This window comes from Strigops habroptila, chromosome 6 (genome assembly GCF_004027225.2).
Source record: "Strigops habroptila isolate Jane chromosome 6, bStrHab1.2.pri, whole genome shotgun sequence".
Classification (NCBI taxonomy): domain Eukaryota; kingdom Metazoa; phylum Chordata; class Aves; order Psittaciformes; family Psittacidae; genus Strigops; species Strigops habroptila.
The window spans coordinates 10,944,253-10,959,973 of NC_044282.2; the positions used below are offsets into that span (position 1 = coordinate 10,944,253).

The 15,721-nt window shown below is 44.3% G+C and overlaps 1 protein-coding gene across 1 annotated transcript in view; it reads left to right on the top strand.

Moving 5' to 3' along the window:
- Positions 1-1,811: 1,811 nt before the first annotated feature.
- Positions 1,812-15,721, top strand: part of CEP85L (centrosomal protein 85 like) — a 113,154-nt gene continuing 99,244 nt past the window's right edge. Inside the window, exon 1 of the mRNA XM_030489908.1 lies at positions 1,812-1,892. Within this exon, the coding sequence (XP_030345768.1) occupies positions 1,844-1,892 (49 nt within the window). The 5' untranslated portion in view covers positions 1,812-1,843. The remainder of the gene's footprint in view (positions 1,893-15,721) is intronic.

Genomic DNA, 15,721 nt, shown 5'->3' on the forward strand with positions numbered 1-15,721 from the left:
CTAGACTCCTGCACTGGTCTTTTACTGTAAACCAGTAAAATGTAAACTATTATCATTCAGAGGACCTCTAGCAACAGCCTGAAGGTTTTGATGGGATCTCCAGGAGTTTTAGAATTTGGTATTTTATTCACTATTTACTAACTTCTAAAAGCCTGTATTTCTACCACTCACCTACAAAACACCTAGTGACAGCTACACTCCATAGTTAAAACAAGCTGGTGAGGAATGCGCATTGTGTCAGTTCTTCAGTGAGCATGTAAGGGCTTTATATGGACAACATAACAATGTGCAGCATTTTTACTTGCTCATGCCAGTACTTCTGAGGCCTGTCTTTTACAGGGTACATTATGAATACCTAGGCATAAATAAAATATGACCTGTGCTGAAACATAACATATAACTTTCCAAAGAGATAAAAGCTATTCTGTGATCATCAGCTACCAATTAAAAATGCATTGGGTCAGCAGGAAGTGTTTGAACACAGATTTATTGATTGTGAAGATTTCCACATGAACACAGAACTGCTCCTCACCTCCCTGTGCTGTCACATCCATCACATTCTGCAATGCACTGCTTTTTGTATCTTCATGGTGGTGGCTTCTGTAATTTTGGGATGGTTAGACTGAAGCTGGAAGCTATCCAAGTTATTTTCTCCTTCTCTTTATGTTTTTGTCTGATAATGTGGGTTGCTGATTGAGTCACGGTACGCTCGTTCAGAAGTCAGTTTAGAATGGGGACATTGGGCTGCATTGCAAACAACAGTAACACGAAGGCTGCTATTGCAGAATTCTCTCTCGAAGGACTTGGAGCAAACTCTAAGCAGCTTGTGGTAAGGGGAGGGGGGAGCCTCTTGCTGGGTTTGAATTATCGCTGACGGAGCATTTTGTTTCCACTCCTGTGGCTTAAACTGTATGATGACACTGAGGGTATTTTGGTGGAACTGATCGCTGAAATGAATGTTAAGATGCTTCCTTCTTTCCACTTGGTTTTCTTACTAGAACAAAGTATGGGTAAATTCTTATTTTATGAACTCTGCTAAGTCTGTAACGTATTGGCCTTGTGAACCTCAAATGCTGTAATTCTGGAGGAAGGCATTTCACTTTTCCTTACCGATTATACCAAATTAAGTGCCCTCCATGAGGCGTTTCCCTGATGACAGTTACACGCCGTTGCTAACGGGCCCCTTCCCCGATCCAGCGGGCAGGAGGCTGGGGTCCCGCTGGACAGCCTTGGGGGCGGGCGGACGAGTAAGTGAACAAACCCGCGGCCAACGGGACGCCCAAACCACCCCTGCGGCCCCACCGCGGCCTGAGCGGGGCGCCAGGGCCGCCTCACCGGCCACCGTGCGGCTGCGGCCTGGGGCTGGGCTGGGCTGGGCTGGGCCGGGCCAGGCTGAGCGGCCCCCCGCCCCGGCCCCCCGCGGCACCTCATCCCGCGCCCCCTCCCCGTGGGCCGGGTTATGTAAGCGGCCCGTCCCCGAGCAGCGGCAGCAGCATCTGCGGGGCTCCCGCCCCTGTCTCCGCCCCGCTCGCAGCGCCGGAGAGGCAGGCGGCGGCAGCGCAATAGAGCAAGTTTTGTCTCCTGCGAGGGGGCGGTGAAGTCCCACCGCCCTCAGCGGTCGCGGCCCGGCACCATGGGTGCGGCGCTTCTGGGGCAGGCGGCAGCCCCCACCGCGCCGACAGCCCCCCGCTAACCTCCCTCGCCAGCGGCTGCCTCCGCCGGCCATCTGCGCCGGGGCCGCCGGGGAGCGCGCAGCCCCGCACTGCTGCCGCCGCCGCCGCCGCTGCTGCTGCCGCCCAAGAACGGCGGCCCCCCCCGGCCCGGCCCGGCCCGGCGCGGCACCATGTGGGGCGGGTTGCACCCCCAGCTCGGCTTGCGCGGCTACAAGGCGGGTAAGGAGCCCCGCCGCCGCCCGCGCGTCCCGGCGGGGCGGGAAGGGATGGGGCTGAGAGGACGCACAAGGATCCCGTCGCAGTGGGGCAGCGGCGGTGGGGCGGGCGGGCCGCGCCGCGCCGTTTCCTCTTGCCGCGGCCCGGCTCCCCGCAGAAACGTCTGAGGAAGCCGCTTCCTCCCCACACGGGCGGGAAGCGTTAGGGCCCCCACTGGCTCCATGAGGGGGACGTGGCGGCGGGGCCTCTCGGAGAGGGCGCGGGGGCCGGCCCGCCGCCGGTGCCGCCGCCGCCGCGGTCCAGACCGGGATGGGCAGGGAGTCCGGCCGGTGGGCTCGGTGTTTGCTTAGCTGGACCATGCAGCGGATGGTAGAAGCTGAGCTTAACCTACATAATCCGTTTCCTTGTTCGGGGCTTTTTTCCTCCCTCTGTTCTGTTAGTATAGCTTTAGGCAGGGGCTAGAAGTGTGCTCTGCTTTATGCTTCTCATTTTGAAACTGCAACAAATCGAGTCCTATTTTTTTTATTCCCTCCCCCTTTTCTGGCTGTGGGTTAATTACAGCCTAGTTCCTGCAGGTTGGCAGGGAGACATTGAAATTTCACGCTTGGAGTTAGGTTGTTACTGAGGAGACATGGATCTGTAAGCGAGGGGCTGATCTCGGCCGTAAAGGCTGGCTGGCAGAACTGCCAGACGAGAACGGGTGGATTGATTGCAGAACCGCATGAGCATTACTTTTGGGCAGGTAAGAAGGGGTACCGACTGTCTGGGATGCCCTTTTCAGGATTCGGAAATATTACCAACTGCATCACCCTGCTTTACTCTGGCAGAGTTCTTTCCTGCAGATAACTTTGTGGTATTTTAACTTATTGAAGCAGTCAATCACTTGTGAAAGTCTGTGGTTTGGCTTGGCTCTGCTGTTACAAGTTCAAAGTAGTGCTGTTGGAATATTAATTTTTTTTCTTCAGAAATTTGGATTCATGTTTTAATTTTGGGATTACAGAATGCTTATGCAGTTAGTTCACTTATTTAAATGGCAGGATTGTTTTGCTTGCAAATACAAGAGCTGCTAAGACATTCTCAGCAGCTGCCTGAATCTCTACAAGTAGTCTAATGTTTCGTCCCTATAATGTGAAAGAAGACATTGTTCCTTTTTGTCTGTACTATTATTAAATTTTTAATTCCTGTGTATAACACGTTTGCCTTGTTGGAGTGTTGTGTGGTTGGGTTTTTTATTGTTTTGTTTTGTTGTTGTTTTTTCAGTGCTTCCACAAAAGGATGGAGTGACATTATCTTTGTGCAACAGCTTGCAGCGATACTGGGTGTTCTGAACTCTAGGTGCAGAGATTTCAGTTAATTTGATGGAAGCTGCAGGAATTTAAGGTGTTCTAGTTCTCGATTATTTGTGTCTGGGGCAGGAATATCAGAAGGTTGTATGACAAGCACGCACTGGCACTAGCTTCAGACCGTTAAAAAGATTGCTGGTGTTCATTTTTCATTTGTTTCAGAAAACTTGGGATTGTGGCATTCATGACAGTGTCTTCCCTTTTGCTTGGGGTCAAATAAAGTGGATTAATACCACGCTGAATTTGTCAGCAATTCTGGTCAGTCAGTTATTGGGTGGATGTTTTGCTTTGGTTTGTTTGTCAGAATTGCCTTTAAGATTTGAGAACTGATTTTGGGTATTGCTTTTCTTTCCTCCCCCATACTCTCTTTCCTTTAAATACTCAGGGTTAATATGAAGCTCAAAACATATGTTTATCTAAAAGCAGTAGAAGCGTAAAGTAGCAAAACTTGTAGAAATATCTCTTAATTTGAGATAAGACAGAGTAGCAGAAGGTGGTGATTAATTAGAAAGCAAGTAGCTAAAGATTTGGGCTTGAGATATGATCTGTGCATTATAACTTCCAACATGGTCAGTCCCTTCCTTCACCAGCCTTACTTTGAAAGAGTCAAGAAGCTGCTTCAAGAGGTTCATAATCCCTCTAAAGACGAGGAAGTTAATTAGCTCCATGCAGGTTATTTAATGAAGGGATGATGGCTACTAAGATCCTGACTGTTACATTATTGCTGGGTTAGATTTTTGGTGTGTTTTTGTTTGTTTCTTTTTTTTTTCCTGAGAAGGAAGCTGTCCATGGGAAAAGTATTTTGTCACAGAATAGTAGCATCCTACTAGGAAGCAGAAGTTTAGGCATTTAGTTTTCAAGCTGAAGGAAGTCTTCATTTGCCAAGATATGTTTAATTCTTTAACAGCAACTACTTGCTATGGATTCTGATTGTCTTTTAAATATTGGCATGGGAGCATAACTGTTAGTGACTTGTTAATTCTTATTAAGCTGTGTTTATTACCAAAAAGTGTTCCATTTTGCTAGTTGTATTCTAGTTGTCTATGGATATGGGTATCTAGAAGTCCTATTTTTTGTTGATAATCTTGCAATACCCTTACAAAGCTAGGTGTCTGCTGGAGAATTATTAGATTTTCGGTAATACATGCAGATTAATTCTGATTTTCTTCAAATGTAATAAGCAGGGACACTTCTTAGGGAGTATTTAATTTGTGGCCTTTAATTTTATTCCTTCCTGTCATTTCCAAATTGTTTGTGCTTTTCTGTTCGATAGGAGTGCTTTCTCTGGGAAAAAACCCAAACCCCAAATCAAACCCCAAAATTACTGTCTTGTTTGCATGCTGCTGAGATTTAATGACAAAGTTTGCTGCCCATGCAAAATTAATTAATAAGTTCAGCTTCTTACAGTCTCGATATCTGTCCGAGAAAACTAAATTGCTGGTTTTGGAATGCATATGATTAACTTACAGTCTTTCAGTCATCTTGTACGTAAATGGTTTATAAAAACCTTGCAGCATAGTTTATACCTCTTTAAAGACAGCAGTTACTCACTATGCTGCAGGAATTTAAATAACTGCAGTGAAGGGCATACAGCATTTCAAACCCTTTGCTTATTCACCTAGACCATCATTTGAAATGCACAGTTGGCTAGTAACTTTATTAAGATTATGAAACGTTCACCTGGATGTGTTGTCCCTCTGGGGTGCGCAGTCATTCATTTAGGCTATGTGTGTCAAACGGATGCCTGTGGAAAGTGAAACAAACACACTTTAAAATGAAATAACAAATACTTACTACTTTCAGTAAACTATACCACCTTCAGTCAAGCCTCTCTCCACTATCCAATATTACCAATAGTTGTCCACTACTGAAATTTGGCTGGTAATACCTGTTTAGGTGACAAAAGCCGGAAGTGATGAAAACTAGAAGTAAGGTGCTCAAAAGGATCTGATTGACATTCCCTAAAAATAGTAGCCTGCATCCCTCTGCTCCTAGAGCCCTGGCAGTGTGATTTGTTCCTCTGGCAAATCCCAGAAGACCCCTGTGTTCTCATGTTTAACCCTTGTTGGCAGACCCATGTGGGTCTGAAGGGCTCTGTAATGATGTCACAGCCAAAGTGCTAGCAACAGTAAGATCACAACACGCTGTAAGGCCCACAGGGTGCTGCCTCCTTTGGGCACCCGTGGACTTGACAGGCAGCTTCGCAACACAGGTGAGGAGGTGGGGCTGGTGACACCTTTTCATCCTTTGGGGTGGAGGGGGACAGAAATCCAGTAATTTCATCAAAACAAGTTTTATTGGTCTGCTGTTGGTCTGCAGCTGGGGATGTGCCAGCTCCTGGGACATCCTGAGAAGGCAGGTTTATATTTTCAGGCTAGGCAAGGTAAGAAATGGTGAGTTAGTTACTCTTACCAAGGGCAGACTTCAAATTGCTTACCAGTTACAAGTGTGCGTGTGTGTGTGTATATATATATGTATATATGCACACTTATGTATATGGTGCACTGTGAAGATTGATTACCCGAGCCTAAAGATGTGCCATCTGCAAGACTGACTGCTGGAGTGGCCTTTGCTGTCTTCCACAGATCACAGTGATGTGAATGGCATTCTGTGTTTGAGTGATAGTGAACAGGGGTTAGTTACTTCTCTACAAAAGCCATGCCTTTTCCCCCCCGCCCTTCCCTCCAGGCAATTCACTTTTATGGACATAATATCCACTCTTAATGCGTATAAAAGGTGAATGCCTTAACTGCTTAGCAAGAAAAGAGTGGTAGATGTAAGAGTATATTGTTGGTTTTAGAGGTTAGCAATTGTTCTAATCTCTTGTATGTTAAACACTTACTGACTGAATATAGACCTGTGGTTTCAGTAATTCTGCGCTTCTAAAATTTTTTAATTATAAGGAAGCAGTAGTTAGTTTAATGATTTTGAGAACAATGCTTTGATTTTAAACAGTTGTGCAGAATAAGTACATAGTAAAAAGCAGCCTGAGCCATCATGCGCGTGGTAGCGGATGGTGGTGAAGGAAGTGCTAGTTAAGGTAAGAGCAACTGTAGTTCCTCCAAAGAACATGTAGGATTTATGTCCACCAAATACTGCTTATTAAGGTTGCAAATTATTTATGCTCAGATTTTAGTCAGGCATTTAATACTTGTTAAAGAACCCCTGCGTTCCAAAATACAGACAAGTTGCCAAATATAGCGATAATGCATGGTGGTAAGAGTAACTGAAAGCCTCCTAAATCAAATAGTTCTTGCATAACTTGAGGTTGTAGCCAGAGGGGATTATCTGTCATTGTTGGAAGTGAAGCGTGTTTGTTGTAGACAGGTTAGTTAAGGAAAAGAGGAATGGTACTGCATTTGTTCAGTATCAGCTTTGCCTTTTGTACTCTTTGGATGCTTGTTTTTATCATATAACTTGCCTATGGCTTAATAGTTGAAGAGTTAAACTAATAGCCAAAAAACAGCCAGCACGGGAATTGACAGGCAAAGTGCTGGCTTGGTTGTAGTTGGTGGTAGTCTCTCAGGTGCCCAAATGCGTCTTGAAATTGTACACTGACAATAAAACAGTCTCATTGTGGTTGCGATTAGCTTTAAAATATGTTCAGTGTATTTGCTGTGTGATTCAGAAAGGGTCTTTCCTACTGGCTGCTGCAGTGGGTTAACCTTGGCTGGCTACCAGATGCCCCGCTAGCCTCTCGCTTGTTCCCCCTCAGCAAGATGGGAGAGAAGATGGGGTGGGAGAGCATGCGAGTCGAGATGAAGAAAGGGAGATGGTTTACCAGTTACTGTCACAGGCAAAGCAGACTTGATCATGGGGTCAGTCCATGGCAGCTCCTCTCCACTCCTTCCTCTGTGCTGTTCCCCTGCTCCAGCCTGGTCTCCCTGACAGGGAATCTTAGCTCTGATACCCAGAGCTTCTGCTCCTCTCTCCTGATGTCACCTCTGGGCTCGCAGGGCTGTTTCTCACACTTCCCCTTCCTCCCCCCCCCATTGCTCCCAGGCAATGTTTCAGTGTACTGAAGTGTAATAAGGTTCTGGTTTCTGTCTTGGGCTCTCACATGAGAGTTTTGTTGCTGACTAGGGCAAGTTGAGGTTCTAAATATGGTACGTGGGACACTGCAGATCAGCTTTGGAGGCTCAGGTGGATGGCTGGAGAACAGGAGGAGAACATGCAGCTGAGAATAACTTGTGTAAATGTGATCACAAGTGTGCTTAGGTTTGTGTTAGTCCTGACCCATCATCCCTTATGGGCCCTGAAACTGCTGACCCCTGTGGAATCGCCCCTGAGCATGCTAGCTTTCCCTGGGCACCTCTGCAGCATCTGGCTTGGTTGCCTGTGCTTGAACATCCTATCGATTGCACAGCTTTGCTCAAGTGACCTTCTTCTCCGCAGCCAGCCAGGCCGTAAACGGCACTGCATCTTTCTGTCCTCATTCCCCAGGGTTTTTGAGACTCAAATGGCCCTCTGTAAAAGAAAGGCAACTACTGAGATTTTTTTTGGGTTTTTTTCTTTTTTCTTTCAAGATATGGTAGTCCCTGAAATGTGGGAGGATGTGACAGATAGACTCCCCTTCAGGCAAAAGGGAAGAGTTTATGTAGGTGGGTTGCAGGGCATGATTTCATTTTATGGTTAAGATTATTTAGTGGATAGTTGCTCCCATCCTTCTGGGTACCTCTGCTCATGTATCTTTACCAGTTCCTATGTGCTCACTCTAGCAGCCTTATGGCAAGCTAATTCAGGATGCGGGACCAGGAGAATACTAATGTTAAATAAATACTGAAGCAGAGATTTACAGGTGGCTGACCCTGGTGTAAGACACTGCTGCAGGAAACATCTGTGCTGGTGTCAGGTGGGTGCGGAATACCTGGGGTCAAATGGGCTGCTCTTCAGTCAGCTGATGGATAGCGGAAAAATCTCCTGGCAGAATCCTGCTTTGCCACTCCTGATGACATCAGGAAGTATATAGCTAATCCACAGACGTACTGTGAAGGCCAAGGAAGATTAAGAGAGAGGATCAGGAAAAAGTGACATTAATTCCACTGGACAGTGTAGCTTCCACCAATTAGTGGCCTCACACAGAGGTTTAAGCAGGTCCAGAGTAATGGATAATGACTGAAGACGTAGTAGGAGACTATCTCAGTCTTGCTGAGGAAGGACAGTGCCAGTAGTGTCAAGGAGAAGTCATGCTGCCTCTTTGCTTGTTAATATACCCAAAGTAGACTTAGCCAAATGCAAGTAGAAAAGCAAAACTTTCGACTTCCTAATACGTTATGAGACCTTTGGTGTAGTACTCAGCCAAGAAACATCTTGAATCATCCTGGAGTCAGATCTGAGGTTCCATATAAGGTATACTTATGCTTTTAATGTCTGCTTTACTCCTTTTGTAGCATAGTTTCCAGATGGTGTGAAAAGTAGCAACTTTTTCAAACGTTTCGGAATAAATAAGACCTTTTTTTCAAGACTTTATTGCTTTAAAGGATGGTATTTTCTCTCCTGAATGCCTGCTTTACAGCAAAGCTATTTATACTTTCTGGAAATTCTTTGGAGACGTTCTTATAGTTGAAAATTAATGCTTTGTATAGAAGTTCAGTGACCAGCACAGAGCAAAGGCCCCATGGTTCCGTGGCTAATAAGAAAACAAAGTGGGAGTATAGTGGTCCAGCTAGAGGCACTAAAAGGCATTGAAAATGCCGTTACTTAAAACTTTATCACTCTTGCAAAAGAGACTTCACAGAAAACAAAACCAACACTTGCGATCTCAACATCTTTCTGTTCACTTCATCACCTGAAATACCAAACTGATGGAACAAGGGCCTTTGTGTGGTTGGTGGAATTATTGTAATGCCAAGTTTTGCTTTAAAACTGATGTAGCTGTGACGATGGGAACACAAGAGGTACTGGTTTGAACTGGAGCATCCTGGCTGGGGCTCATGGCGTACAGTGTGAGGGATTTTTTTACTTCTCTTTTTTTTTGAAGCTGTTGCTCTTTCTTTTTAAATTCCAGAGTATTGTCCCTGCTTATATTGAGTATGTGTGAGCTGAAGCTGAGCTTGGAGAGAAGTTGTGCCCTGTGACATGAGCACTGAAAGTTTGTAAGGAAAATCCCTGTATGATTTGAGTGAAGCCACTTAACCCAAATGTAACAGTATGGGAACTCCCTTACATGATGTGCATACTTCTGTTAGCATGCACTCAAACTATAGTCTGGCTGCTCAGGCTCTGGTACGTCCATATTAAAGTAGATCCTGTTGTGTGTATAATGCACATTAGACCTCTGAAAAATGGTGCAAAAAATTCTGTCATTGTTACACATAAGCAAAATGTTTCAATGATTTTTTTGGTGTATGTGGTGTTTATCTTCATTTATTTTAGTGTCAAGGATATCTTTAGATCTGATACCTGATTACAAGGAGGGGAGAAATCATGCTCTTCTTTGAAAAAAGAAAGACTGCTAGACTCCTTTATTTGATCCACTTTGGTACGTGTGGGAACTGCTTAAAACCATGTGGAATTTTTTTGACTCATTCTAGCAGCTATGATTACTTCATTTTCCCCCATGCACAGGAGAGATTGAATTAACTCTTAAAGAGGGAGGACAAAGGTAATTCTGTAAGAAAAATGTTGGAATGACAGAGAGTTTGGAGAAAAAAAACTTAGCAGGTTTTGAATACCAGTAAAACTTAACTGCAAGAAGGGCTGTAACCTAGATGGTCATCTGTGAATATTAGCTTTTCTTTGGTAGGAGGATTCAGCTGGTCACTTACACGTGCACAGCTTTTTAACAGACTGGGAACTGGCTGCATGTCCTCAGGGCTTGCTGTTTGAAGTTTATATTAACTTTAAACATAACTTAATGTGTTTATTTTCCTAGACGTTCCCCTCCTCATATTGTAAGTGATAAACTTCCCAAGTTTAAAAGGTAGCCTTCTCCTCTGCAGTTACTATATGGAAGTGAATGGAAACTAAGAATATCTTTTTGTGTTTCTGTGGGGTGAATAGTGCATTGAGTCCAAAGACAAAGAGGCAAGCCAGCATAGCAGGCATGAGGTAATATATATAGCCTGTGTGCCAAATGTGAAATAAGAAACATCTGCAGTTTGTATTTTGAAGTTCTGTTTTATGCAAATGCTCGGTCTGGAAGCGGAAGGCTCACGGGAGTGCCATCAGCAATTGGACTGAATGCCTGGTCTTGCTCCTCTCAGTGTGCAATGAAAGCAAACTTCTTTCTTTCTTGACAAGGGTAGGTATTTCATCGTTAGGTTGATATTAAATAACAACAGCTAAATGCTGTCTTGTATAAAAATTGTGAAGTGTGTTACAGATTTGAGTTTGCTTTGCATGCTTTCTAGAATAGAAATTGGGAAGGTGAGTCTGTTATTGCATACTGTGTCAGTATAAGGATTTTGCTACTTATTTAGCTAACAGAACACTGTGTTGAACACAGCTTTCTGCTAGTTGAACAGATTTTGTTGTCTGCAGCAAAGCCAGCAGAGATTTATGCCTAGCTCACTCCAGTTTAGAATCTGCCTTAATGTGCAATTTGGCAGTAGGGATGAGCCTAGTTACTAGCTGGTTGCTGCTGAGCATCAGAAGTATGCCTGTATGTTCCCACTCCCTCCTTGGCAGTGCTTCTAGTCTGACCCCTTGCTGAGCCAGCTTAGGAAATCAAATTAGCAGATAACCTTCTTTTGTAAGCGGGAACAGTTTGTTCCTGAACCACCTTCTGTGAGGCCTGGAGTGGCAGGGCTTATGCTGGGGAGGCAACAGTGAGTCTGTGTCTGGGAAGGGTGACCAGCCTTTGCATAGCAGCTGACCGCTAGATCTGATTAGCTCTAATGTCAAACAGCATTCTCGGCTCAAACCTGTTTTAGCCGGGGGTGTTAGGTAGCCAGATGGACTCTTTGATGGGAAGACAGAGCTGGGCACCTCTTACTTTCTGTGGGCTTGGGGGTGGGGGTTGATGGAGAGCGAGCTACCTGATTACGTGCTCAACTGCCATGGCAAGGTTTTTCTGAAGCTCATCTGTCAAACTGATGTATTTATTCTTCTTGGCTCCCATTCTCCCGTTCTTCCTTGCATGAGAAACCTCGTAACTTGTTCTTGTTGTAAAGTCATAAGAAATTGCAACTTGTGAAAGTTCATACTGAAATAGTGTTTTTTATAGAAAACAAAGGTTTTATAATCATCTTGGTGAGAGATTGTACATTTAGCCACTTCTGGGGGATGGGGAGCCAAAATGGTTTAACTGTTTGTTATTAGGGAATTGCAGAGGCAAAAGAAGTCTGAGGTTTGGTGACACGATTTGCTTAAAATTTAGCTCTCTTAAGAAGTTGGAGCACAAGTTTATGTTCCTTAAAATATGACTGTAGTCAGGTTCGTCTAACTGATGCTGCCAATGAGGCATATGTTTACTTAGAGGATTGTATCTTTAGGAATTTCTTCTTTGGGTTTCTCTTCTACTTTTATTTTTCTCCTTTACTGTTTTATGATATTCCCCCTCTCCATAAGTGGATTCTTTGCAAGGCCTTTGTTATCAGCCTGTACAAAGAAAAATGTTGGTCTCTGTCTCAATATTCTTCTGCTTAAACTCTTGCATGCCTGTTTTTCTTGCACTGCTTCCCTCTATATCTGTACATTTTTATCTTCCCTCATATTTAGGATTTCTCTAATCAGTTTCCAACTGAAAAATGAAGAGAACTTAGTTAACTAGCTTGCAGGCTCTGTCAAGATGGCACACTAATAAAGGATGGGAGTCCTCCGGATGAGTCATACTTCAGCTATCTGACGTTGTAAAGTGCTTTTGAGAAACTGAAATGTAAAAACTCAGTAGTTAGGGCTGTCATTTCATCCCACTTTGCCCTGCTCCTATTTGCACTGTGATTAAGCTGTATCATCCACCTACTCTGCTGCATTCATGTGAGACGAGGGACCTTGTGGTACCTCAGTTCATGGCCAGGTGGTAGAGCTGTGAAATTCCACCACCTCCAGTGTTTGTCAGAAAGGGTCCTGAAACTGTCACCTGGCCACCTTCCTTAAAGCACCAGAAACCCTCTCTTACCAGCGTACTGCTCATCTGGGAGGAGGAGAGGTTGTGCTGTAGACCTGGAGCTTGTTTTGGACATTTGTATTAATAAAAGTTGCAATTTGTTTTGCAGAAGGATCCCGGAGGTGAAATGCACCTAGCGAGTGTCTGTCTAGGTGTCAGGGTTGGAATGCCAGGTTTTTAACATTATTTCAGGAGTCTTTATTTGATCATATGAGTTTTCTTTTTGCCTGTGTCTGCAGGGAACATTCATGTGCCTGGTTCTTTTTATTCAGTCAGGATATCAGATTGAATGAATCCAGCCAAGGTTTTGCTTCACCTTCCGTTGAAGGAGCTTGCTGTTGCACCATTCCGTCAGCTGACTGTCAGCTTTTTTTAAAAGACCCTACTGTTGGTGTGACATCTACTTTTTGGAAAGGGTGTTTTGCATTTTAAGTTCCCCTGCCTCTTCCTGTGCTCACTATTTGTGTCATCTTCCAGCAGTTGAAAAAAAAGAAATAGTGTAATTATTAGCAAAAAATTGTGCATGAAACATGCACCAAAGTGAGGTTTTATTTAATCTTTCAGCAGTAATGATCTTGCAGCTATGATGAGTAAACCTAAAATGTTTTCCAGCTGAAGTATGTTTAGTGCTACAATACAGCAAACAGTTCACCGGGAGACCTTTGTGGATTTGTTTGTAGACTTTCCCTTTTGAAGAGATGTGTGGTTGTTTAGCCAGATGGGACAGGGAGAGAGTGCAGAAGAGAGGCTGCAAAACCTTGAAGGGTTGGTTTGGGAGATGGGGAAGGGAGAAGTTGTAACTGGGTAAGTTCAGCAGCACCAGGGGAGTGCATGAGTAGGCATGGGGGAATGGGTTGAAGGTGAGCTACCTTCTTTCAAAATACTGTTGTAGGATCTGCTAGCATAACTAGTAGGGGTTTTGGTAAAGCTGTTGATGGTGAAGGTGAACCGAGTAACCTTGGCAGTGTGTTTGGGCTGAAATGACTTTTCCCTTGGAAGGAGCTCCTGGCAGTCTTCAATGGCATTGTGGTGTGAAATGCTATTGTACAGCCTGGTCATATCTGTGGTGGGCTAGAAAGAGCTCTGCATAGTTGTCAGGTTTGTTAGTAGCAAATCCTTTGACTGTATAAATTTACACTGGCTGTCACGGGTGGTTCACTCCTGGTCACAGCTTATGTCAAGTGGAATAGAAAAATCAGTATCCTTAAGTTAGGATGTATCTGCTGTGAATGGGTTTCACAGCAGATGAAGTCTTTTGCTGTTGCTTTTCATTCATTGTGTAGGTAAAATAATAGTATCATAGCTGTCGCTTAAAATAATACTTTGCACATTAAAGCATGTTAGAGGTATTTTGGGAATGGCTGGTGGTGTTTATTATGTTGTATATCATGTGAAATCTGTGCATGCCGCTGAAATTAGGAGTGGTAATGATCCAGCATTAACTGGGTGCCTTTCTGCCAGCAGTAGCTGACAGCATTCTGTAATACACAGAAAAAGTGTTTTTGTGGGGTGAATTTCAACTACTGTTCTCTTTTAATAAGTAATCTACTTCCTACACTTGTATATACCTGGTTGTTTGTTAACTGATCTGTTTTAAATACCTAGGCTGGAAACACAGCACTATGTCAGTATACTTAACTGGCCTAACTCAAGGACAGAGTCAACTGTTTGTATAAATAAGGCTCCTTCTGAGATGTGTTTGAGATCTTGGATGTATTTTGTCATTTTTGTCATTGAAAGTTACAGCCAGATGCAGTGAAACTTCTTTCTTTTCTGTTGAATCCCCTGAAAGGTAGATTTTCCTGACACAAGAAGGAATGTTCCTAGTCAGATGGCAATATACAGTTGATCAGCACAAATATCTATCAGAAATCTTTGATTACTTTGCTTGCCTCACTCTGTATTTTGGGCAGATGGACAGTAGCTGTTGATGGGCAGGTTTGAGGTTAGAGCAGCAGGGTAAAGCAGGTGTGCTAGTTGAGCAGCATGGGGACTCTTGTGTGTCTTCTCAAGCTTGATTCTTTTTGTGTAGGCTGTTTGCTGTGTGAAAGATTGTATATTTACAGAGAGCCGTTGAAAAGGAGATGGGGAGCATAGAACAGGGTGCACAGCTATTGGTGATCCTTCAGGATTTGGCTCAGGTGGGCAGTTTCAAATAATGAAACTAGTAAATGAGTTTTAAAATAATGACTTGGACTAATGAAGTCTATAAGGTCTTATTTTATAGGTGAAGTTTCCTCATTGCAGCTTGTGTAAGTGCCTTCCCTCAGCAATGGGGAAGGGGGTTTGCTCTCTGGCACTACAAATTTGGTACATTATGACTTGCTGCTGAGTGTTAATTATTGAGTCCGTTTCTGCTATCTTGTTGCTTTTATTTGGCCTTTTGGCCTTTTATGGGAGTGGGTTCAGTTAGCTTTGAAAAGCTTGTTTTCATGTAGACAGTTTATTTTTGTACTGGCTTTCTGTCATGCAGAATCACCATTATGTCAGCAAGGTAAAACAGTGCGGATGCACCATCAAACATTGAAAAGTGTAGACTCCTCGAATATGCCTTTAGCTATCTAAAAAAAAAACCCCAAACAAACCCAAACCCAAAAAACCCCCAACCATAAAACCCAACCAACAAAGCTGCATGTTTAATGTCAGGGCTTCTGTGGGAGACAAGGAGAAAGCACTTCTGGAGGTGATCGCATACAACCATGTTCTGATGGCATGTCTAAAACAGGCTAAAAAGCACATACCGTTTACCTATTTATATTCTAAACCAATTCTCTTTGTTGGGACATCTCTCTTTTAAATGCAGTGGCCAGTCCTGAGCAGTAGAAGCCCAGTAAGGGAGAAAATCAGACCATTTCACCCCATCCCAGCCCCTGTCCGTGCCTCTGTACAGGATGGCTGTGAGGGAAAGGTGTGATCCCAGTGACAGCACTGTAGGCACGCTTGTGCTGCACACAGCCAGCTGTGCATTATGGGGGGTAGGGATAGGGAGCACCTGGGTGAAGAGACCCTTCTGGAGCCCAGAGTGCTGTGCAGGGAGACTTGAGTATTTCCTTGGAGAGCCAGGTGGGATCTGGCAGGCCTGTGCTGAGCCAAAGCTAACAAACACTTGATGTCCTCATGTTGAGCTGTGTGTAGCTATGGATGTGTGCCAGCACTTACCCTGTCAGGTCTGCCCGCTCAGGAATCAAGCTTCATGAGTTAACTTTGAAAGGCTGAGCTGCGCCTGGGTGCGAAGTTGCTCCAGGAAGTGCTGCGTTAATTCTCTGTTGTGCCAGCAAGTCTTCCTGGGCCTGTGCTTCAGCACCATGCTTGGGGTATTGCCAAGCTGGCTGCATGTAGGTGTATAATTGAGAATACGTTATAGTGTGGTTTTTGTGATGTTTTTTATTTCCTCTGTTTACAGTACCTGTAGAGATCCCAATGGGGATGGCCGTCTGCCC